This window comes from Phyllopteryx taeniolatus, chromosome 14 (assembly GCF_024500385.1).
Source record: "Phyllopteryx taeniolatus isolate TA_2022b chromosome 14, UOR_Ptae_1.2, whole genome shotgun sequence".
Classification (NCBI taxonomy): domain Eukaryota; kingdom Metazoa; phylum Chordata; class Actinopteri; order Syngnathiformes; family Syngnathidae; genus Phyllopteryx; species Phyllopteryx taeniolatus.
Window position 1 is genome coordinate 19,812,709 of NC_084515.1, and position 24,799 is coordinate 19,837,507.

The 24,799-nt window shown below is 50.0% G+C and overlaps 2 protein-coding genes across 22 annotated transcripts in view; one reads left to right on the forward strand and one right to left on the reverse strand.

Annotated features, from left to right (window-relative positions):
• The first annotated feature begins 139 nt into the window (after positions 1 to 139).
• rasal2 (RAS protein activator like 2) overlaps positions 140 to 24,799 on the forward strand; it is a 30,167-nt gene continuing 5,507 nt past the window's right edge. Inside the window, exons 1-19 of one of the 9 annotated variants that reach the window (XM_061797362.1) lie at positions 140 to 671; positions 3,370 to 3,491; positions 3,560 to 3,683; positions 7,627 to 7,736; positions 11,251 to 11,363; positions 11,965 to 12,100; positions 12,181 to 12,279; positions 14,123 to 14,439; positions 15,470 to 15,710; positions 16,512 to 16,801; positions 18,370 to 18,609; positions 18,678 to 18,879; positions 19,173 to 19,375; positions 19,534 to 19,789; positions 20,055 to 20,369; positions 21,065 to 21,202; positions 22,042 to 22,244; positions 23,052 to 23,139; positions 23,838 to 24,172. In XM_061797362.1, coding sequence (XP_061653346.1) covers positions 581 to 671; positions 3,370 to 3,491; positions 3,560 to 3,683; positions 7,627 to 7,736; positions 11,251 to 11,363; positions 11,965 to 12,100; positions 12,181 to 12,279; positions 14,123 to 14,439; positions 15,470 to 15,710; positions 16,512 to 16,801; positions 18,370 to 18,609; positions 18,678 to 18,879; positions 19,173 to 19,375; positions 19,534 to 19,789; positions 20,055 to 20,369; positions 21,065 to 21,202; positions 22,042 to 22,244; positions 23,052 to 23,139; positions 23,838 to 23,987 — 3,438 coding nt within the window. In that variant the 5' untranslated portion in view covers positions 140 to 580 and the 3' untranslated portion in view covers positions 23,988 to 24,172. The other 8 variants (XM_061797363.1, XM_061797356.1, XM_061797361.1 and 5 more) reach the window with 8 other exon arrangements.
• The window catches only part of dlg1b (discs large MAGUK scaffold protein 1b), a 41,182-nt gene continuing 40,596 nt past the window's right edge, over positions 24,214 to 24,799 (reverse strand). For all 13 annotated transcript variants that reach the window (XM_061797387.1, XM_061797390.1, XM_061797383.1 and 10 more), the window contains one exon: positions 24,214 to 24,758. In XM_061797387.1, the coding sequence (XP_061653371.1) occupies positions 24,652 to 24,758 (107 nt within the window). In that variant the 3' untranslated portion in view covers positions 24,214 to 24,651. The remainder of the gene's footprint in view (positions 24,759 to 24,799) is intronic.

The following is a 24,799-nucleotide window of genomic DNA, read 5'->3' on the forward strand; positions in this document are numbered from 1 at the left end:
TATCATATTTGATATCTTGAGTAAAACGAAGTAGAGTACTACTCGTTGATCAAGCTGAATAAAAATGAAGCAGGACTAGCATTTTATTGTTAGTTTTTTGAAGGAGGCCAAGTGACGATGAGTGAACTTGCGCTCGTCATTCATGGACGATTCGACGCTCGTCCCCGGCGCCTCGCGGGACACTCAAGCGCGCTCTCGTGTGGGCGAGCGCGCACTCGTGCTGACTTTCGGGGAGTCTCGTCCAAACTTTGTCCCTGCCGCGACAGCAGCGGGACGGGACGCCGCTGGGCTCGGGCTCGACGTTCGGTTCTGGTGGGCTCCAGCCCGCCGCCCACGCCGCCCATGCCGCCGGTGTGCCTCCGACCCCCGAGGAGGAGCGGAGGAAGCATGAGGCGGAGTCGTCCGGACTGGGGGAGTCCTCGTCCTCGTCCTCGTCCGAAGCTGCTAACGGGAAGCTAAGCTAAAGCTAACCAAGTGTTCGGCGGCCTTTGAAGACAAAAAAGGACGACAACAACAAGAACAACAACCAAAAGCTCAAGTTGAAAAGTCGCCGTCGGCGGTCTTCCCGGCGACACCAAACATGGACGACGTGGACTCGCTGCCCGGCGGCCCGGCGGAGCGCTTCCTGGCGGCCGGCGTGTGTCAGCAGCAGGGCTGGGTCCGCGTTCACGGTAAGACCGACTCCTCCGTGACGTCATACATACAGCCGCTCACGCGTGCGTGACGTTGTCCGAGCCCAAAGACGGCATCGGTCCTCTGTGGCGTCACAGCCGACGTCGTGATGCCTTTTCCCGTTTCCATGGAAACCAGCCATCCAGCTCACGAGCGCCTATCCCGGGTGACAACGCCCCGGATCGGTCGCCGGTCGAGCGTCCTGCGGCGGGACCTCACCGGATGCCGACCCCCCCCCGCCTGAGCGCCAGTCCGCTTCCGGATGCAACAATGGGGGCGGCGCGCGAGCCCAAACAGAAACAACAACAACACAAACAACAACAACAACAACTGCTGGGGGCACCGGAAGTCTCACTCTCACAGTTGCACACGCCTCCCTTGCGAAATCATTGTCGATCCCTCAATCCCCGTTATTGGCAATTCCTAACGACGTCATTCAAGACGGGTTGTCAGACTAACCCACCTTGGTCCAACTAGTAGCCCGTCGCATGAATCAGGCCAACGGAAAAGTCGCCGACACCTGCCGGTGGGCTCAGCTTGCGGAACGTTTTGGGTAAATTTGCGGGAGAATTTTGGAACATTCCAAGTTGAACATTTTCTGTTAAAGCAGAAATATTTGTCATAAGCAGACGGCGGCGTTTTCAGCCTGAGACAAATTCAGTTCCAAAAAATGTTTCATTCCGCTGATGACTCAACCGTCCGCTCGCGGGCCGCACGCCGCCGATCGCCCACCCCTGATCTCCGAGAGCTGAGCCGTCGTCGGCCAATCGCAGTGCGAAGACGGGAAGTTGTTTGAGTCGAGGAAAAAAAACCAAACATTTACGCACACGCATTTGGGCGTCCGTGTCACATGCCATATTGATCATGTAGATCACATGACCCTGTTTATGCGTTTGTCCATCTCGATAAAGATGTGACATGCTGCTGCTGCTGTGTTTACCGGTCGCCTTGGCGACGGGACCTGCCTGCGGGTTGACACACAAAGTGGCCTCTGTTTGCTTACGTGCACGTGCGTGTGTTTGTTCTCGAGTTTTCCTTCGCACGTCCTGGAAAAGCAGTAATGTTTTAAGTAAAACTACACAACTTCACTTCAGTAAGTTTAATCAACATTTAGTAACAAATGTGCGTTTACCACACGACAGCTGAATGACACGTGTGTGTGTGTGTGTGCGTGCGTGCGCGAGAGAACAGGTGGCCAACATTCCCGGCGAGTTTGGCAAGAGTCGAGTTTCCCCACGTCCACTTCAGAGCAACTTTCACGTGACATCATCATGGTGGGCGTGGCCTCATACTCCCTCAGGTGGTGACTTAACTGCAGCTGGGTCGGACGCGTTGTCCCGTCGCTGGAGGTCGCTTAGTTCTTAGGCGGATTTGCATGGAATTGATTGCTCCCTTCAAATGTATTTATTAGGACACATTTTTGTTGTTTTTGTTTTTTTTTGCTTCGGTGGGTAAAGGCGTATCCTTGCTGATGTGCATCGCTTCTACTAACAACATGGATGCCACCAGAGAGGGGCGAGTAACAAAAGCAGTCATTGTTGACAAACGAGCCATTTGCTGGCTACTTTTAGCCACTTTTTTCAAGCCCTCTAGGAACTAGTTCCAAAAAGTTACTCGTGATTCGAATTGGCGCTAATAAGCGCGTCTCGTTGTTTTGCTCATGTCGAGAAAGTAGCGTGCCGAACAAGCGGCCGTTTAGCAGCGATTTCTTGCTCCTGTTGGAAGTTTTGACCCGAGGTATTACCCACTTTTTCACGGAAAACCTTGTATTTGTGTGTGTGTTTTGACCTGCTCCCCACATAGCCATGTTTTTGTTTGTTTTTTCCTTCATGGTAATTATATTGAGCATCAGTTATTTGTGGATTTTCGACCCCCGCCAATAGTTTGACGGCTCAATTTATGAAGTTAAATTGTTAAACATTTACAATGCTGATTTATTAAGGCTCACGTTGACATACGTTTTTAGGGCTGCAATTAACAATGACTAACCCTAATAATCGATTAATCTGTTGATTATTTTTGTGGTAAATCGGAGACAAAGTTAGAGAGAGCAGACTTGGATGGTTTGGACACGTCCAGAGGAGAAATAGTGAGTATATTGGTAGAAGGATGATGAGGATGGAGCTGCCAGGCAAGAGCGCTAGAGGAAGAGCAAAGAGAAGGTTGATGGATGTCGTGAGGGAAGTTGGTGTTGGAGAGGAGGATGCAGGAGATAGGCTGACATGGAAAAGGAGGACGCGCTGTGGCGACCCATAAAGGGACGAGCCCAAAGGAAAAGAAGAAGTGGTTTGGTCTGCATCCTACATTTCCTAAAAGAAGAAGAGATCAGTGCCCACCACGTTCACCCTCACTTTCTAGTGAAGTCCGCACGTCCGACATGTAAGCATGTGTAGACATATATTCTATACATGTCTTACCAAAGGCTGTTTTTGAACAATGCCCTTCTTTCTTCCTTCGTTCTTGACTTGTGTAAAACGGCAGTCGGAAATGCGGTTCCCGGGGTGACGACCGTAAAGAAGCGCTGCTTTTGGGTTTTCATGTCCCGAAGGTGTATTTTGTCTTCGTGGCTTGTTTGCTGTCCTACTCGTGCGGCTCCAACTACCGTTGTGTCTTTTCAACATCCTTGTTGGCCAATAAAGATGATTCTGATTCGGATGGGTATATGACATAATCACGTGATGATTTTTGATGTTTCAGAGGTGAATGGTCCGGCAGCCCACCGACTGTCGTGTGGCCAGAGTCCATTTTTGTGCGTGTGGGAGAAGAAGTTGTGCGTGTTGACGGACAGCCAGCTGCTGCTCCTCGGCAAGGATGAGCAGGTGACGCACGGTGATGACGCGTGCCGACGTTAGCTAAAACGTACTTAACATTGAGGTTTTCGCCCCAGAACACGTGCGAGGCTGCGGAGAAATCGTCGGACGCTGCCGATGCGCGGAACCTCCGCAGGACCGTCAGCGTCCCCGCTGAGGGACAGTTCCCTGACTTTCCACCAGAGGGCGCCGCCGTGTTAGGTAAAATCCTCAGCGTTTGTCTTTAAAATCTGATGCAGCACATTTTATGCACTTTCACATTTTCAGGGTGCATCTTTTCAAAATGATCAGAAGCTAATGATGTTGAGAGCTAACGCTAACCTGTGCTAACACTTCAGCTCTGCTTACCTTTTGGCTTTGACATGATAGCGCTTTGGCCACTGCGTCAAAGTGGTTCTTTTGCTCAGAAGGTTGGTCCTGCCTTGCTGCCACGACAGTGGCTAAGAAACTCTGTGTGGGCGTGGTTGTGATAATTAGCAATTGGTCAAAAGTGCGAATGTGTCACTCACAGACAGATTTTCGGAAATAATGTGATAAATAAAGTCGATTTGTTTTTCCCTTAATCCAAAAATTGTCTCAAAGGGCTTCACAGGCCCACAGTTGGCAAATATTGACGACATCCCAAAATTTAAACCTCCCAAACGCCCAAGGAAAAACTCCAAACCCCATTTGAGGGGGGAAAAAAAGCCTTGAAAAGGGACTGCAGATGGAGCCTGGTGGGATCCCCAAGAAACCTTGAGAAGGGACCGCATATGGAGCCTGGCGGGATTCCCAAGAAACCTTGAGAAGGGACCGCAGATGGAGCCTGGTGGGCTCCCCAAGAAACCGTGAGAAGAGACCGCAGAATGGGGCCTGGCGGGATCCCCAAGAAACTTTGAGAAGGGACCGAAGACAAAGCATGGCGGGATCCCCAAGAAACCTTGAGAAGGGACCTCAGAGGGAGCCCGGCGGCATCCCCAAGAAATCGTGTGAAGGGACCGCAGATGGAGCCTGGCGGGATCCCCAAGAAACCTTGAGAAGGGACCTCAGATGGAGCCTGGTGGGATCCCCTTCCAGGATGACCAGGCTCCAATGGATGTCGAGTGGGCAACATTTCTCACATAGTCTGCTGCTGCACAAAGTTCATTATGATGGCGTAAGAGTCCATTTAAAGAGAAAAGGCACCGCAGGGTATAAATATTGATTGATTGAATTCTATATTATTATATTTGTTATTATTTATATACAGTACAAGTTAACACAGGCATGAAGAATTTGTGTGACAAGTGCGTGAGAAAATAGTCGAACAGTTTAAGGACAATGTTCCTCAACGTACAATTGCAAGGAATTTAGGGATTTCATCATCTACGGTCCATATCATCATCAGAAGGTTCAGAGAATCTGGAGAAATCACTGCATGTAAGCGGCAAAGCCGAAAACCAACATTAAATGCCCGTGACCGTCGATCCCTCGGGCGGCACTGCATCGAAAAACCGACATCAGTGTGTAAAGGATATCACCGCATGGGCTCAGGAGTTGGTGTGCGAGGTTGAGAAGTTCCGACTAGATATAGTCAAGCTCGCCTCCACACATGGCTTGGGCTCTGGTACCAGTCTTCTCGAGAGGGGTTGGACTCTCTTCCACTCTGGAGTTGCCCACGGTGAGAGGCCCCGAGAAGGTGTGGGTATACCGATTGCCCTCCCTCCACTTCAGGTGGGGGGACGGGTCCTAACTGTTGTTTTTGCCTATGCACCAAACAGCAGTTCAGAGTACCCACCCTTTTTGGAGTCCTTGGAAGGGGTGCTGGAGAGCGCTCAGGCTGGGGACTTCAATGCTTTTGTAGATTATAGATTCAGGGCCCACAATTTAAACAATTTCAAGTATTTATTTGTTTATTTTTACATAATTTGGGCTTCCAGCTTCAAAAAATTTGAATACTGTGAAGAAATCACCATTTACTTCTCAGTTTTTGTAGGAAAAAAAAAGAGAGAAATTAGGGTCACGTTAAATCCATCCAAATATGGTACTTTCAAAACGATATGTTCATCTTCAGTACTTGGTTGGGAATCCCTTTGCTTGAATCAGTGCCCGGATCCGCCGTGGCGTTGAGGCAATCGGCCTGTGGCATTGCCTGGGAGTTATGGAAGCCCAGATTTCCTTGATGCTTGCTGTCAGTTCTTCTTTGTTTTTGGGTCTGGTGCCCCTTCTTTTCCTCTTGGTAATACCCCATCGATTCTCAATGGGGTTTAGATCCGGCGAGTTGGCTGGCCAGTCGAGCACAGTGATGGCATGGGCGTCAAAGCAGGTTTTGGTGCTTCTGGCGGTATGGGCAAGGGAAACCTGAATCTCCATACAGATCCTCAGCAGAAGGAATCATCAAGTTCTCTAAAACATTCTGGTAGACTGTTGTGGTGAGCTCGGATGGAAGAAAGCAGAAATTACCAACACCCGCACTGGACATTGCACCCCAAATCCCGACCGACTGTGGACATTTCACACTGGAGCTCGAGCCGCTTGGGTTCTGTTCTTCACCCGTCTTCCTCCAAACCCTTGGACCTTGATTCCCGAATGAAAAGCACACTCTACTTTCATCGGAAAAGAGGACCTCGGACCGCTGGCCAACGGTCCAGTCCTTCTTCTCCTCGGTCCAGTCGGGACGCTTCCTACGTCGGCTCGGGCTCAGAAGCGACTCGACCCGAGGAACCCGACAGTTGTAGTCCATCTCCCGGATCCAGGCTCCAGCACGCCCGCGACCCTTGTTAGGATAAAGCGGTACGGAAAATGGATGGAGAGAGAATATTAGGATGTATTTGATTTACTCTCAATTAGTACTCTATTATTACAACTCTCTTCACGCTCTATTTCTACTCTTTCCCCCTCCTTTAACTCTTTACTCCATTTGTACTCTTTGTACTCTTTTATGTCAGTGATCTGAACTTTTTTTGTCTTTTTTTTTTACTCTCCAGTTGTACTCTTGACTCTTTGTTCACTGCATTCCATTTGTATTCATTCATTCGTTTTCCGTCACGCTTCTCCTCACGCGGGTCGTGGGTGAGCTGGCATCTATCCCCACCCTGAACTGGTCGCCAGCCAATCGCAGCATTTGTACTCTTTACTCCATTTTTATTGTCTTTATTCCCCAATTTACTCTTATTACTCTATTGACGCTAGTTGTCTGCTATTAACTTCATTATAACTCTCTTTAGTCTGTGTACTCTCATTTCTTTGATCTTGACTTTTTTTAACTAGCTGACAAACTCTCCATTTGTACTCTTTACTCGCTACTTGTTACTGCATTGAGTTTTGATGCTGAGATGTCGCACGTGAATGCGGCACTTGAATGCAGCATCACTCGAAATTCTCTCGTGACTTTCCGGCAGCTGAAGGGCGCCCACTAGCGGACACTAATGTTGTCGTCGTCGCTCCTGCCGCTAAGTCACGTTACGACATCACTTCCTGTCTCGGATTGCAACCGGCGTTAAAACTCCGCCCGTGAACTTTTGGGTCAAAATTCAGACTTGTGGCGGGATGTTGAGGGTCGCGGCGAGTTGAGGAAGACTTTGCGGGTGTCACATGCATCCCAAGATGCGCTTTGGCGATGACGTCACAGTGCGGCAGAGTGCGCTCGTCCCGCATGAGATGCCAGGAAGTAAGAGAGGAGGGAGGGCGAGCGAGCATTGATTGAATAATGCGCTGAGAGATAGAGCGAGTCAGGAGGAGGATGAGGAGGACGAAGAGGCCAGCGGGACACACGGCGTGACGGTGACGCGACGGACGCGGACGCACCCAGGTCATTGGCTCACAGGTGGCGGGGGGTGCGGCCGCTCACCTCTGACGATGGGCAACAGCTGCGGCGGAGGTAACGTTGAACTTTGCCCGGGTCGCCGTGTCGGCCCGTCGTCACGTTTGAGCGCAGCGCGCGTGTTGCCACCGCCGTGTCCGTTAGACAGGAGATACAGACAGGAAGTGAGCTTCTAAATTTAGCGCGCGGATCAATGAACGTGGACTCGAATCGCTCCTCGCTGACTTGAACGCGTCTCGATGAGCTGCTGTTTCCGGAACTTTCTTCTTCTTTTTCCAGATTCGCACAAACGTATGACGACCGAGGCCAACTGATGATGATGATGAAGATGGTTAATAATCACGCTAACTCTTTCCTTTGCAGACGGGTCGTGCGAGCGATCTGCGAGGAGGCGGAGCGTCCCGGGCGCGGCGAGCTCAGAAAAGACGGTCGCCGCGGAGGCGCCCTGCAGCTCGTCGCCGTTCCGAGTGCCCGTGAGTCTCCGTGAAAACCGACGCTTCCCGTCCGCGCAGTCCTCTGAGTACTCGCCGTCAGATGGACGCGTGGCGCATCGCCCCCGGCGCCCCACCAGTAATCAGATTAGCAGCAAAGCGATCGCAGTACTGCCAGAGTAATGGCTGTTCTGCCGAGGTCATTCGTTCGAGTAGTGTCTGTAGGTACTGTGAGAGTAATCAAATTACTGTCATTAAGGTGATCAGAATACTGTGGAAGTATGCCAAAGTATTCAAAGTATGTCAAAATAATGTACTGACAAATAATCAGAGCATGTGGAAGTAATCTGAATAGTGTCAAAGTAAGGAGAGTACTGTTAAAAGAATCAGAGTAGCGTGGTGGTAATGAGAGGAAGGTCAAAGTAATCGTCGTGTCGAAGTCGTGGCGAGCGAGCACGTGAGCGTGGCCTCTCGGGTGCGTTCGAGGATATTAAGAACGCGAGAAAGGAGGTCGCCGCTCTGCCGGGAGCTTCCATTGTCTCGGGTGGCGTAATGGGCGGAGCCGGGCCGACCGCTTTCATCGGCGACGCGGTCACGTGACCCTAATGACACAAGTAATCAGATTACACCCGAAGGCTTGATGCTGACTGAGTGGTGAACACTGAAAAGTGATGTCGCCGTGGAGACGCTCACTTGTGTGTGTTTACATATTTGTGGGTTTATGCGCGTGCACATGTACTTTGGTGCTTATGTATGTGTACATATGTGTGTGTTTACATGTTTTTTTATATATGGGCAAAAAATTGTGTCGTAAAAACTCAACAAAAAATAAAATTTTAAGAAAAACTGTATTAACTTTGTAACAGATGAACGACCATCCACAAATCAAATCCAGGTGCTGCATAACAGAATTTGAAGTGCAATAAGTGCAGTGCATAATACTGCATGTGATGCATCACAATGTACGCTAAAACCCTTCAATGAGACACATGCTGGAATGTAAGGCCTTTTTTAAAATATGTTTATTTGTTTACAATAAAAAATCAAGTTCTTCTTTGCATGCTTTCCTTCCATTGATACTAAATTGCAAACTTCTCAAGTGGAATTTCACATTTGTGACTGTCAGATCGACAGCGAGATAGAAAGTAAGCTTGCGTTTAACTTCTGTATGAAAGTGAGTGCATCCGTCGTTTGTTTTGTTTTTTTTGTGACAAAGCTTTTCAAGTTTCCTGCTATTGCTGAAGTCGTGCTGTGAAAATGTCCAGTAGTTTGATCACCTGCTGTGTCAGCGCTACAAACTCCTCGTCTGCTTTCACGCCTGCCTTTCGTGGCGGGAGACTGCGGCATTTTCAGACTCGTGAGTTTTCCCCAAACGACAAATAAACCGACGCACAGGCTCCGTGAAGGCGCTAGCTAGTCGGTAGCCATCTGCACCGTTTCTCTTAGCAACGCGTAGCGACAAAAACAGCTCGGAAGTAAAAGTTAGCTTCGCGGCAACCGTTGCGCTCAGTCTGGCGAGCCTGTCAAATATGACGCCGCTGCCTGATGATGTCACTTCTAGGCGACACACAGAGGAACTACAATTCCCAGAGGACTGTTCGACCTTCCTTCCGTGTCCCTTCCGGATCGACAGCGGCTGAAATAAGTATTTAACACGTCACCGTTTTTCCTCACTAAATGTACTTCCAAAGGTGCCATTGACCTGAAGATTTGACCAGATGTTGCGAAAACCCCAAGTAATCCATACATACAGAGAAAGTAGAACAAATAAGATCAGAAATTAAGTTGTGTGTAACAATGTGAAATGACACAGGGAAAAAGTATTGCACCCATGAAGAAAGGGAGGTGAAAAAGGCGGAAAGCCAAGACAACAACTAAATTCTACCAATAAACAGCAATCCCCACCCCCTTGTCAGTGCAAATGAGTATCAGCTGGTTCAGTCCGAATTGATGTCCTCCAAAAAGGTGTCATTGGCAAGGTGTGAGTCAAGACACATCTCGTGATGGGGAAGAGCAGAGAGCTGTCTCGAGACCATCGCAAAGTAATTGTTGCAAAACATAACGATGGCATTGGTTACAGGCGCATATCGAAGCTTCTGAACGTTCCAGCGAGCACGGTTGGGGCCATCATACGGAGGTGGACAGCCAATCATACCGCTGGAAATTTGCCTGCGCCTCGCAAGATTTCTGACAGAGGAGTGCAAAGAATAATCAGAAGAGTTGTCCAAGAGCCAAGGACCACCTCTGGAGAGCTTCAAAAAGACCTGGAATTAGCAGGTACTGTTGTCACAAGGAAAACAGGGACTAATGCACTCCGCCGCCGTGGCCTGTATGCACGCTCACCACGCAAGACCCAACATTTGGACAAGCCAGTTAAATACTGGGAGAATATAGTCTGGTCGGATAAGAGCAAAATGGAACTGTTTGGATGACATAATGCACACCACGTTTGGAGGAGAAATGGCACTGCACATCACCCTAAAAACACCATAACGACAGTGAAGTTTGGAGTTGGGAACATGATGGTGTGGGGCTGCTTTTCAGCAAATGGTACTGGTGAACTTCACATTATTGAAGGCAGAATGAATGGGCAAGTATACTGAGACATTCTTGACAAACATCTGCTGCCATCTACGAGGAGGATGAAAATGAAACGAGGGTGGACATTTCATCATGGTAATGATCCAAAACATAGTGCCAAGGAAACGCTGAATTGTTTTCAAAGAAAAAAATAAAGCTGCTAGAATGGCCCAGCCAATCACCTGACCTGAATCCAATGGAAAATCTGTGGAAAGAACTCAAACGCAAGGGCCATAAAAGAAGCCCACGGAACCTTCAAGATTTGAAGACTGCTTGGATGAAGGAATGGGCCAAAATCACACCGGAGCAATGCGTGCGACTAGTTTCTCCATACAGGAGGCATCTTGAAGCTGTCATTGCAACCAAAGACTTTTGTGCAAAGTATTAAATATCAGTTGGTTTGTTCAATACCTTTTCCCTGTGTCATTTCACAATATTACACACAACTTATTTTCTGAACTTATTTGGTCTATTTTCTTTGTACGTATGGATTACTTGGCTTGTTCCCAACAACTGGTGAAAGTTTCATGTCAATGGCACCTTGGGAAATAGATTTAGTGAGAAAAATGGTGACGTGTAAAATACGGTACTTATTTCAGCCGCTGTATGTATTGATCCGAAATAAATACCTGTAAAGTCAGCGCCGAAAGCTCATGTATGAAAGTAATTAACAGAGACAAAAACGAAGGACATTTGCGCTATAATTGTAGTTAGTTTTGCAAACTTAAAACTTTGTTAGGGTTGGTTCATGGTTTTTAATAAACATAACCTTGGTGTGTGTGTTTTCATGTTTGTGTGCGTGTAAATGTGTACGTGTGTACATATATGTTTACATTTGTGTGTGTTTACATGATTGTGTTTTTACATATTAGTGTGTGTCTGCATGTATTGTGTTGACTTGTTTGATGTGTGTTATGACACGCTTGTGAGTGTGTACATGTGACCACGTGCGTGTGTGTTTGTGTGTGTTTTTCAGGGTTTCTTCAGCAAGCGTCTGAAAGGTTCCATCAAGAGGACCAAAAGTCAAAACAAACTGGACCGGAACAGCAGCTTGCAACTTCCTGTTTTGAGAACTGCTGACACGGACAGGTACACGTGTCTTTGCCACTTTTATTTTGAAGGTCTGACGTCGCTTCCTCCGTGTCCTGTCACTGATGACTCGTCACAAACAGCCAAAATCGGTGAGGAATTGACATGCTCCTAAAAAAAAGTCATTGCCTATAGACGCCACAGGATGGCAGCAAAAGACTACCTTTGCCTAAATGAAGCTCCTCAACTCACTTCAGCACCAAAATGCCATCCGATGGCGGCAAAGCACTACAGTGGACTATTGGTGGGGGATCGGAAGCAGGCCTGACCGCCAATAACCGATCGTGATAGCCATGGAAAAAAATAGTGAAAGAACGCAAATAAGTGGAGAATCGGGTACAAATGAAAATAAAAAGAATCACTTCATTGGACGGCACTTCGTAGTGATTTTGGAGTAATGAATGAGTGAATGACTGCGTTCGGAATCATTCACTCATTCCTTCCTCCTAAATTTTTGGTGGCCTTTTTAGGAACTATGTAGGTCACCTATAATATACAAGTCACCGTATCGTGTTGGTTCCCGAGACGGGAGACGAGACCAGACGAGTCTCGTTTGCGGCCCCTCGCCGATCCGTTGACGCTTCCCGTGCGCACGTCTCAGGTCTCACGGACATCCTCGGCCGAAGGAGTCGACGTCACGCCGGTCTCCTCCGGAGGCCACGGCCCTCAGCGTGGAGGACGGCGTGACGGTCAGGCCTCTGCACAGCAGCGTTCTGGGACGGGACTTCTGCTTCGAGGTGACTTTTGTCGACGAACGGGTTCGTTTTGGGGCCGCGTCGCTGTCGGTCACGCCTTCTTCCTTTCCACTTCCCGTCAGGTGACCTACTCGGGCGGCACCAAGTGCTTCAGCTGCTCATCGGCGTCGGAGCGAGACAAGTGGCTGGAGAACCTGAGGAGGAGCGTGCAGCCCAACAAGGTCGGCGTCCTCGCAGCCGTGCGCACACCTTCGAGCGCTCGTTTCGCTTCCAGGGTGGGATTTGCGTCGGACCGGTTGACAACACAGGTTATTCCAGCGCTTTCCGTATGGCCGAACGGACCGCCGAACGCCGAGCCAAACCCCGACCCTCCGAGAGACACCGGACTCGGCGCGGGGCGGCCGTCTCGGGTTGAGATTGATCGCGGCGTCAACTGCATTCGGTCGCTTTTCTCGCTGAACGTCGTGCCCACGGGCGCACGTACAGTAGAAATAAAAAAATGCCGATAGTGACTGTCAACAAAATGACTTAAATGCTTTAAGTAATGGAGACAGATTTGATTGTCATCAAATCGGCCCAAGACCTCGTACAAGAGTAATCGTTTGAACTGCAAGTCGGGTTAGAGGACAATTGAAATGAGTCACTTTTGGCCCTCGGGCGATGATGGCGTCATCTGGAAGGGAAAAGCACGCGTTCTCCTGACCGAGGCTGATTCCGAAGGTCAGGCTTTCATGCTCATGTTATGTGATTAGCGCTATTCATGCTGCTCGTACACTGAAATGAATTGTAGCTGAGGTAAATGTGTGACCGTGTTGGGCGCCTCCTCCGGCGAGGAGAAAGAGAAAGAGAAAGACCCTAACTGTCTAGTCATACTGATAATAACGCATTACACTTATGATGCGCGCTTCCAGACACTCAAGGATGCTTTACAACTGCACACATTATTTATCCTCTCCTCAGTCACACCCGGTGGCGGTAAGCAACTCGTGCAGCCGCAGCCTGGCGGACTACGGCGCCTCGACCGCATTCATTTGTGGGAGCCGCGGGTCACATGCCGACGACGACACGCGCTCGGTCGCAGGGCGCACGCTTACGCTCGGTGCCACGCCGCCCACTTAGCAGTAGTGGAGAAGGGTCATTTTCTTATCATTTGGTCAATAACGGTAAAGACACGGCGATTTATTTGACTCGTGTTATGCTGGTGTTTCTTTCGTCAAGATTTTGGAGTCTTGGGATTTTCGTCCATTCAGGCAAAAGAACATTTGTAACCTCACAAGGAACTCACAATTTCAATTCTTCCACACCAAAGTCATCATTCAAGAAAGGCCTTTCTTTTTCGGGACAGCTCTTGCATTGGATCTAATTAGATTGCGTTGACTCAGTGTTGTGGTTCACGAGTAGAGGACTCGTTCTCATATCATTTGATCAATTACGGTCATCAATTCATTTGAATGATGTCACATTGGAATTATTGGCAGTTGTTATCATCCAAAAGTCACAATAGTTTCTAAGACCCAAAAATATTCTAAAGTCATATTTTTCCATTTTTAATGACAAAATATCTTGACTGTTAGGTGTCCCAAATGATTTGCAACATGTTTTGTGAATCAGAATCATCTTTATTTTATTAAGTATGTCCAGAAAACACACAAGGATTTTGTCTCCGGTAGTTGGAGCCGCTTGAGTACGACAATTGGCAGAGAACACTTTGGAGACGGAAAGACATTGAGAAAAACAGTCACGGAGCAAGCTGTTTATGTCTTCACCGTTCTAAAAAAAGTGTATTTCAGTGGGCTTCCACCAAGGGTTGCCTTTACCATGACTGCCTAAAATTTGAAATCCTCAATTAGAACTTTTTGAATCAATTCGATTATTTTTTTTGCACGTGTCTTTACCGTTACTGATCAGATGATATGAAAATGAGCCATTTTGCAAACCTCCACCAGCGTCCCTAAATGTCGAAGCAAGCGCAGCGAGACTCTAGAGCGAGACGATGTCGCGCTCGACCCGCAACGCCGTCACGAGAATAAGAGGACAAGAGGGCGCGTGCGTGTGCGTTTTCAGGACAATTGCCGACGGGCGGAGCATCTCCTGTGGCTGTGGATCGTCGAGGCTAAAGACCTGCCCCCCAAGAAGACTTACTTCTGCGAGCTGTGCCTGGACGACGTGCTGTACGCGCGCACCACCGGCGAGGCCCGCGGGGACGGCCCGTTCTGGGGCGAGCGCTTCCTGCTGGCCGACCTCCCCGCCGTGCGCAGCCTCACCGTGCACGTCTACCGGGACGCCGACAAGAAGAAGAAGAAGAAGGACAACAACAACTACGTGGGCCTGGTCAACATCCCCGCGGCCGCCGTGAGCGGACGGCAGTTTGTGGAGAAGTGGTACGGCTCGCCGAAAATCAGTCGTCGTGACGGCCTCGCCCGTCGTTAGCCCGATCGCGTCGCCGCCTAATTGCCCGAGTCGATTTGGAACGGCGAGAAAAAAACACATCGGAGTCGCCCGATGAGTCCAGTTGCCTGGATTCGACCTTTGCGGATTGCCACGACCTTGGTGCCGAGCAGTTAAAAAAAAACAAAAAAAAAAAACAGCCGCAACTTTTTAGCAGCGGGTGTTTTTTTATTGCTCCTGTGACACTCGGTTCAAAAGGACAAAAGGGCAGGCGTGATATTAGGCTGACGATATGCGACCTACTGAATCGGGACTCAAATAACATCTGAAACACAATTTCAAAATAAAAATGGGTGGGGCAGAGTGAAAATCGGCTAGTCATCCTAAAAATCATGATCATGATCATGTGCAAAGGCCCAAAGAAAATATTTACAGCGAGAACAGTGGCAACATTGCTCTTTATTACAGCCCGGGAAATCCAGATAAGCGTTCAGAATCTTTTGTGTTCAGTTGTGTCATCGCATAAATCTGACATCCCTGCATAAATAATATAATAATAGACAAAAAGAATATCGTTCCAATGAAATTTGTCCTTTCCAGAATGACAAGAATGAAGTTGTGTTTTGGAAATTCACTTGTTAAAATCCGACTTTTGTCCTAGGTCAAACTTTGACTTTGATTGCAAATGTCTCTTTTTTCTTGTAATATGGCAACCTTTTACCCAGACGAACTTTTTTTAATTTTTTTTTTAAATTCCATAACGTTCCAAGTTTTTGTTGTTTCGCTTTTTGTTCTGGACAACGGGTCACTTTTGAATTCTCGCGGCCTTTTGGGCTCCGTGTGACGGCGACGTCGAATTGGTCCCGGGTTTTACGGGGCAGTTCGGGGAGACGCTTTTGTCGAACAAGCGGCGTGCAAGCCGCTTTCGCGGCGCGCTTGTTCCTTCTCGCGAGGGTCCCGCAGTGATCTCGAAGCCGAGCGCGGACCCGTGGCGCTTACTCGAGTCTTTACAACCGTTCCCAGGTACCCGCTGAGCACGCCGGCCGCCGCCAAGGCCAAAGGGGGCGGCCCGTCCCTGCGCTTGAAGCTGCGTTTTCAGACCGTCGCCGTGCTGCCGGTGGAGCAGTACAAGGAGTTCGCAGAGTACGTCACCAACGCGTACGGGACGCTGTGCGCCGCGCTCGAGCCCGTCATCGGCGTCAAGAACAAGGAGGACGTGGCCGCCGCCCTCGTGCGCATCCTGCACAGCACCGGCACGGCGAAGGTGAGACCGCGCCCGCCCGAGTCGCCGAGGACTCTCGGAGGAATCCGGGTGCCGCTAGGGTAATCGCAGTACTGAGCGGGTCGTGAGAGTATGTCAAAGTAATGGCGGCGCGCCGCCAAGGTATTCGGCGTGAGACATTGCATGGGACATTGCACGGTGTTGGCCCTTTTGCGATCTTCTCACACATTCCAACGGAAGACAAAGATGATGACATTCAAACTCATCCTTTCTTTCTGAACATCTCGATGGCTAGAAAGCGAGTCACGCTACAGCGTGCGCCATCGACGCCTTAGTATTTGCATTGTGGGGCAAATCAGTTCCGGGAAACGTGTTTTTTGTTCCCAGCTGAAGAAATTGGGTGGGGTGGTTGTGCGTGAAATGATTTTGTCACTGCGAGATTGAAGTTGTCAGTCTTTCTTGCGACTTCATGCAAATTGGCGGGACTTCTTCTGGCTTGAATCCGAAGGGTTCCCGCGTGGTCTCGGCGGCGTTAGGCTTCGGAACTAATTCCAATTATGCCGCTCGACTTTGTGTTATTGTACAGCTACACGTCGGGCGTCAGAAAACGGAGCTGCGGGTACGCGAGAGCCCGCGTTTATTTCAAATGCAGTCGCACTCACACGCACACAGGCAGGGGGGGGGGGGGTCCTGCCCTTCACCATCCCTGTCGCGGGATTGTTGTTTTTCTCTTCCGGCTGCGGCCGCTTCTTTTTTTAAGCGCACCATTCAGAAATGAGGCCGAACCGGTCGGACTCTAGAACCGTTAACGTACGTCACGTTGTCGTTGTGGCGGCGGCGCAGGAGTTCCTGGGCGACGCGGTGATGTCGGAGGTGGAGCGCTGCAGCGAGCACGACGTCCTCCTCTTCAGGGAGAACACGCTGGCCGCCAAGGCCACGGAGGAGTACCTCAAACTGGTCGGGCGCGAGTATCTGCACGACGCGCTGGGCGACTTCGTCAAAGCCTTGTTCGAGTCGGACGAGGACTGCGAGGTGGATCCCGCCCGCTGTTCCGCCGGCGACCTGGCGGAACATCAAAGCAACTTGAAGATGTGCTGCGAGCTGGCCTTCTGCAAGATCATCAACTCCTACTGGTACCGAGCACTCAAAGCACTCAACGTCCTCTAGGACTCCCCTGTTTAGATCCCTACTTCCTGTGGTGGATCGTTACTTCCTGTTTTGCATCCCGACTTCCTGTTTCAGATATGCGACTTCCTTGTTGAGATCCTGACTTCCTGTTGTTCATGCGTTGAATCTTGAATTTTTGTTTGACAACCCCAATTCCAATGAAGTTGGGACGTTGTGTTAAACAAAAATCAAAACAGAATACAATGATTTGCAAATCATGTTCAACCTAGACTTAAGTGAATACACTACCAAGACAAGATATTGAATGTTCAAACTGATCAACTTGATTGTTTTGAGCAAATAATCATGAACTTAGAATTTGATGGCTGCAACACATTCCAAGAAAGCTGGGACAGGTGGCAAAAAAGAATGCTCATCAAACACGTTTGGAACATCCCACAGGTGAACAGGCGGCACTGCATCAAAAACCGACATCGATGTGTCAAGGATATCACCGTGTGGGCTCAGGAACACTTCAGAAAACCAATGTCAGTAAATACAGTTCGGCGCTACATCCCTAAGTGCAACTTGAAACTCTACTATGCAAAGCAAAAGCCATTTATCAACAACACCCAGAAACGCCGCCGGCTTCTCTGGGCCCGAGCTCATCTAAGATGGACCGATGCAAAGTGGAAAAGTGTTCAGTGGTCCGACGAGTCCACATTTCAAATTGTTTTTGGAAACTGTGGACGTCGTGTCCTCCGGGCCAAAGAGGAAAAGAACCATCCGGTCTGTTATGGACGCAAAGTTCACAAGCCAGCATCTGTGATGGTATGGGGCTGTGTTAGTGCCAATGGCATGGGTAACTTACACATCTGTGAAGGCACCATTAATGCTGAAAGGTACATACAGGTTTTGGAGAAACATATGCTGCCATCCAAGCGACGTCTTTTTCATGGACGCCCCTGCTTATTTCAGCAAGACAATGCCAAACCACATCCTACACGTGTTACAACAGCGTGGCTTCGTAGTAAAAGAGTGCGGGTACTACTAGACTGGCCTGCCTGCAGTCCAGACCCGTCTCCCATTGAAAATGTGTGGCGCATTATGAAGCGTAAAATACGACAACGGAGACCCCAGACTGTTGAACGGCTGAAGCTGTACATCGAGCGAGAATGGGAAAGAATTCCACCTACAAAGCTTCAACAATTAGCGTCCTCAGTTCCCAAACGTTTATTGAATGTTGTTCAAATAAAAGGTGATGTAACACAGTGGTAAACATGAGCCTGTCCCAGCTTTTTTGGAACCTGTTGCAGCCATCAAATTCTAAGTAAGTTAATGATTATTTGCTCAAAACAATCAAGTTTATCAGTTTGAACATGAAATATCTTGTCTTTGTAGTGTATTCAATGAAATATAGGTTGAACATGATTTTCAAATCATTGTATTCTGTTTTGATTTCTATTTACCACAACGTCCCAACTTCATTGGAATTGGGCTTGTACATTCATCCTCATTTCCTGCGTCACATTTCGGCTTCCTATTTCACATCCTAACTTCTTTTTGTGCATTTCAACTTCCTGCGTGCACACAGCGTGTTCCCTCGCGAGTTGAAGGAAGTGTTTTCGTCGTGGCGCCGGCGCTGCGAGGCGGCCGGTCACCGGGCGGACATCGGCGATCGTCTGATCGGCTCCTCGCTCTTCCTGCGCTTCCTGTGTCCCGCCATCATGTCGCCGTCGCTCTTCCAGCTGGCGCGGGAATATCCCGACGAGCGCACGTGCCGGACGCTCACGCTCATCGCCAAAGTCATCCAGAACCTTGCCAACTTCACCAAGTACGCCTCCGCTCGCCTCGCTTCCTGCGTTTATGCGGTAACGCCGCCGGTTGTCGCCGCACCCGCAGGTTCGGCGACAAGGAGGAGTACATGGCCTTCATGAACGACTTCCTGGAGCGCGAGCGGGCGGGGATGACGCGGTTCCTGTCGGAAATCTCCGACCCGGAAACGCCGCCCGGCGCGCCGGGATTCGCCGGATACGTGGACCTCGGGAGGGAGCTGGCGCTGCTGCACGCGCTTCTGGCCGATGTGGTCGCGCAGCTCGACGAGGTGCGTGTGCGCGCACGCATGCGCGTCTGTGCTAATGATGCGAAGTGGCCCCCGGTCTCACGAAAGCATGGCCAGCCTGACTCCGCCCATCCGCCGCATCGCACGACCCGACTGAGTGCGCATGTTATTTTCTTCTTCCATTTTGCTTCCATTAAGTTTCATTCCTGTTGTCCCCCCCTTCCTTCTCTTCACTTCCCGTCCGCCGCCGTGACGGTTTGGCCCCGCCCCCGCGTCCCGGTCCTCATCCCGTTCGCCCGTCGCCTCGCACGCGCACGCGAACTCCGACATGCCAGCGTGAAAATTCCTTCCTGCAGGCCACGCTCGCCAAGCTGGGCCCGCTGCCGAGGATTCTGGGAGATATTTCTCGCGGCCTGGCCGCGCCCGATCCCCCCCGGCGACCGCCGGGCCGCTTCCGCGACCGACGTAGCTCCGCCCACGACATCGGCGCCGGCCTGTCGTCCGGCTTGCGCCGAATCTTCCGGGAGACTGCGGACGGGTAAGCCGTCCGTCGATCCGTTAGATGACATCATCAGTTAATGTTTTCTTTGAAAATGAAGCATTTCTGACCTTCGGCCAGGTCGGGCGCGTTCTCTTTTGCGGAAACTCACCACCGCCATCCGGTCGGATCTTTGTACGTTTCTGCACTCGTTTCAGTGTTTCGTCTCCCGACGCGGATCAGACGGCGGTCGTCGCGCAAGGGCCGCCGGGCCCCCTGCCGTCCCCTCGGCAGCCTTTCTACGACCGCGCCCGTTTGGCGCCCGAGGCCGCCGCGCCGGCGTGCGGGCGCAGCGTCTCCCTGGTGGACCTGCAGGACCCGGCCCGGGGCCCCGAGCCGGGGCGGGGCCCTCGGTCGTCTGTCGGACCCGCGCGAGCGCCGCCCGCAGACGCCCAACCCCAGAGCGCCCCGCAGGTACGCGATGCCGTGGCTCAAATAAGACACGGACACACCGTCGGATCGTTTCGTGAACTCCGGCTATTTAAAGATAGTCGGCAGCATTTTGGGGAAGCCCCTCCCATTCTTAGAACCAACCAATCAAATCAAAGAGTTAAAAGAAAGCTCAATGACACAACAGGGCGACGGGACCTCGGCACTCCGGTGTGCGTTCGCCTTCTCTCGGACGACAGTCGGAACGTCTTCTAAGGCAACTCCAAATGTACTATTTTTCACCTCTCAGGTGCGCCGCCCATTGGCTCCGCCCATCAAGCAGCAAAGCAGCCTGCAGCCGCTCTCCTTCCACAACCCCGCCTACCAGCTTGCCGGCTCCTCCCACCAGCTCAGTAGCCCCGCCCACTCGCCGCAGGACTCCAGCACCGGCAGCTCCCGCAGCAGCGGCCGGGCGGGGCACCGCCCGCCGCCCGTCGCCGTGCCGCGCCATTCTGCCGCCGCGGGCACCGCCCACATCGTCAAGGTAGAGCAGCACAGTCGGGCGGCAGGTGGGGCCAACTCGGAGACCGTGCCCGCCTGCAACCAAACCTCGCCCGAGGAGCAGGTAAGGCAGACGCGCCCACACACACACTTTGGCGTAATTGTCACGCGCAAGCATGTACTTCCATGCTGACGTGGACGCACGCCGTCTCGCACTCGCACCCTTCAACTCAAAAGGCTTCTTTATACTCGCGCTGACGTCACTGCGGCTGTCCCGCACGGAGTTTGCCTTTATACTCGCGCGCAGTTTTCAAAGTGTGCTGCAGTTCACCTCCGAGTCGGTCGGGGGTGTCGCTCCGGCTGCTATTGGCTCGGACGCCGCAGGTGGAGTTTCCTCTGCCTTTTGTGGCCGTTTCCGGTAGCCGTTTTTCCTTTCCTTTCCGGAACAAGGAACAAAGCAACAACAATGGCGACCGTGGAACAGCGTCTGCTAGAACAATTGGGCCTCGATGACCAGATGCTACGTTTAATTACGCTGCCGTGTGCGCGGGCCTTATAAAGAGGCCTTAATACCCTCTCTCGTGCGCACACGCGCTAACATACTCTCACTCTCTGTCACACTCTCACATACACGTTCTTTCAAAAACACACTCACGCACACATTCTTTTTCTCCGACGGTCTCTCTCTCGCACACACACACACTGTTTATCTCTCAGGCTCATTTTCTTTTACTCGCACACACTTTTTCACCCGAGAACTCCCATTCCCTCTGTCACACACTGTAAGACAAACACACCCGCTTCCTGTTTTCACTGAAGTGTGTCAAACGTGTCATCTCGCCTGTGGAGCGAACGGCGGCCTGGGTGCTCGGCAACGGACAATATCACCACGACCGCCGAGGGGAGCGGAAAGACGCCGAGGGACTCGGCCCAGAGGAGGGAGGATGTTCCGACGAGGTGACTAATATCGTTAGGCTTAGTCATTTTTAACTTGCCGCAATATTAATTAACAATACCAGTGTCCTTGCTAAAAAAGGTTTTTCTGTATGAATGTGTACATTCTCAATTATCCATCTCATAGCAAAATGCAAAGGCTCAATCGAAGCAATTATACTTTTTTCAACGTTTTTTTGTGTTTTACAAAAACGTTTATGAATGTCTTGATTCCAATTATGCTATAAAGCTAATGATATGTAAACATGAGAATGATTTTTTTGTTTCGCAGCATATATATATATAAATATATATATATATATATATATATATATAAATATATATATATATATATAATATATATAAATATATATATATATATTATATATATATATAATATATATAATATATATAAATATATATATATATATATATATATATAATATATATATATATATATTATATATATATAAATATAAATATATATATTTATATATATATAATATATATATATATTATATATATATATATATATAAATATAAATATATATATTTATATATATATATATTTATATATATATATATATATTTATATATTATATATATATAGATATATATAAATACAACTCCATTATTCTAGGCTCCAGCATGCCCTCGCGTGACCCTAGTGAGGAGAAGCGGCTCAGGAAATGGATGAACTCCATGATTGATGTGACCTTTTAACTTTACAACTCAATTGAAAAGAAGTGAAATCTTTTCGAGAGTGGAAGTAAACAGAAACAACTGATAATGTGCTCGCACAAGTCATTGTCACCTTTGCCACATTCAGTATGGCGTCTGCCGGTTGTGTTTTGCGTGTGCAGTACAAGCAGGAAGTGTGCCATCTGAAGGATCTCCTGCGCGCATCCTGTCGCCGCCTAGAGGAGTACGAGCGCCGCCTGCTGGCGCAAGAAGTCAACATCGGCCACATGCACACCGAGTACAAAACGCGGCTGGACGCCAGCGAGGAACGCCGCCGACGAGAGCGACACGACAAACAACAACAGATCGACGACATCCTCTGCAGGTCGCCAAGCGCGCTCTCATACACATCCTAATAATAACTTGGATTTCCTTTCAGGGACCTCGAGGCCGCTGCACACATGCTAGACAAAAACAAAGGACACTAGACATCAAAAACGGAGTGAAACAGTCTGTTTTGAGTTGTTGTTTGAAAGTGTCGGGTGATTGGGCGTATCGGATGTCTTAGGGGAGAAAGTTCCAGAGGGTTCCGGCCCCATAGGCCTGCAGCCAGGTATGGGCGGTGGAGAGGAGACCAGAATTGGAGGGCCTCAGGTCCCGGGATGAGGTTTATGGGTGGTAGAGCGACTGCAGGGATTTGTAGGTGAGGAGCAGGATTTTGGAGGTGATGCGGGACTTGACCGGGAGCCAGTGGATCATGGATGAGTATGGGAGTGATCTGCTGCCAGGGCTTGGTGCAGTTGAATTCTGGACATTTTGGAGCTTTTCCAGGGCTTTCCTGGGAAGTCTGAACAGGTTCCACACGGTCGAAACAGTCCAGACGGAATGTGACAGAGGGTCTCGGCAACAGAGAGAGAAGGGCTGAGTCTGGAGATATTTCTGAGGTGGGCAAAAGGCAGATTTGTTGATGGATTTAACGTGGGAGCGAAAGCGGTGTCCATCATGACACCCGGGTTCCGGACTTTGGAGGATGGAGAGACGAAATAGCTGTCGATGTTGAGGAGGAGATCCGCAACCTTATTGAGCAGTGCTGTAGGGGCCACAACCATGAGCTCAGTCTTGTCTCAATCTCAAACACGCAGACTCGCCTACCCAGCTGACAATGTGAATGTGTCGGTGTGCGTGTGCTCAGGTTGCTGGCGGTGGAAGACGAGCTAAAGCGTGAGCACGCCGAGATGCAAGCGGTGATTGAAAGCAAACAGGAAGTCATTGACGCACAGGTACGTGGCACACCGGAAGTGACATCGTCATCATTAGCATATCGAAACGGGGTTAGGGTTAAGGCCTCTTTATACTCCTGCGGTGGACAACGCCCGCATTGCATCACGTGACCGACGAATTGGCCCGCGCGGCCCCTCTGCGTAGTTCGACGCGCACACGGCAAAAATTGTTGCTGCGCATCGATCGCCGCGGAGCTCATCTCTCGTGATTGGTCCGTTTTAGTCACATGCTGTGATGACGTACTCACCGTGCCCCCTGGTTCCACATACCACCTACGCCGCCGCCTTCTTGATTGATTTTGCAGCATATTCAAACGTAGCATCTGGTCATCTAGGTGCATTTGTTCTAGCAGGCGCCGTTCCACAGTCGCCATTGTCGTTGGTTTGTTACTTGTTCCGGAAAGGAAATGAAAAAAACGGCTAGTGGAAATGGCCACAAATGCAGAGGAAACTCCACCCTGTGGCATCCTAGCCAATAGCAGCCGTAGCGACACCCCCGACTTGGAGGAGAACTTCAGCACATTTTCAAAACAGCGCGTGGGTTGCGCTCGAATATAATGGCAAACTGCACCCCGGGATAGCCGCAGTCGCTGCCCACGCAAGTATAAAGAAGCCTTTAGGGTTTCAGAACGGGATTAGGGTTAGGCTTTCTTTTTTTACCTGCCTGTCCGACTTGCTGCCCCCGTCTGTCCGATCAGGAGCAGCGAATCTCGTGTCTGGACGCTACCAACGCTCGCCTGATGGCGGCGCTGACGCAGGTGAAGGATCGCTGCGGCTCGGCTAACCCGCGCAATCCCACCAAGCTGTCCATCACCGAGAACGGAGAGTTCAAGAACAGCAGCTGCTGATTGGCCGGGGGCCGAGGCAGGCGCGGGGCCGAGACCGTACATACTCCGGTGCTCGGGCGTGCTTGCCAATGTGTGTGAAACAAAACTTTTGTAATTTTTCCAAGGTTTTTATGTAAATTGTTGTCACGCTTTAATTTTCGTTGAGCCCAGTGTGTCGTTCCTAATAAAAAGTGCCAGTAAGGGAACATGTTGCCCGTCTCCGTGGAAACACACACACACAGCAAGCTTCCTGTTTGAGCTTTATTTGGTTAAAAAAGAAAAATAAGACAGGAAGTGATCATATTGAAATCTTCTACAGTGATAATAATGACGATCGATCAATATAGACTTTGTAGTTTCTGTTGATAAGAAAATAGGCCGCTGAGCAGGTTCAACTTTTCGTTCTCGCGCGCCCCCCTCATGCCACCGTGCGTAACAATGCCACAAGGAAAAGTGTCGGCTAGCTCGTGAGTAAAGTCGTTGACTCCTCCCCCTCATGTGAGCTCATTAAAGGGTTAATGTGGGCAGAGGGAGGGGCGGGGCTGACGCACAGACACGCTCCTTAAAGCGTCCACGTGACAACTTGCTTTCGACAAAAGACGAAGGGGGGTGTGGGGGGGAACTGCGTCTTTTTGCTTTTTGGGGTGAGAGGGGGGGAGGAGGACGTTTGCTAATCTGTCCGCTTTCATAGCTTCTCCTTGGACTGCACCCAGATCAAAGATCCCGAATGATCCTCAATGATCTGCTTGCTCTGCTCGTAAATCTCCTCCAGGGTGTCGCCCTGCACGATGGCTGCACACACACATCATCATCATCATCACACTTGTTGTGGA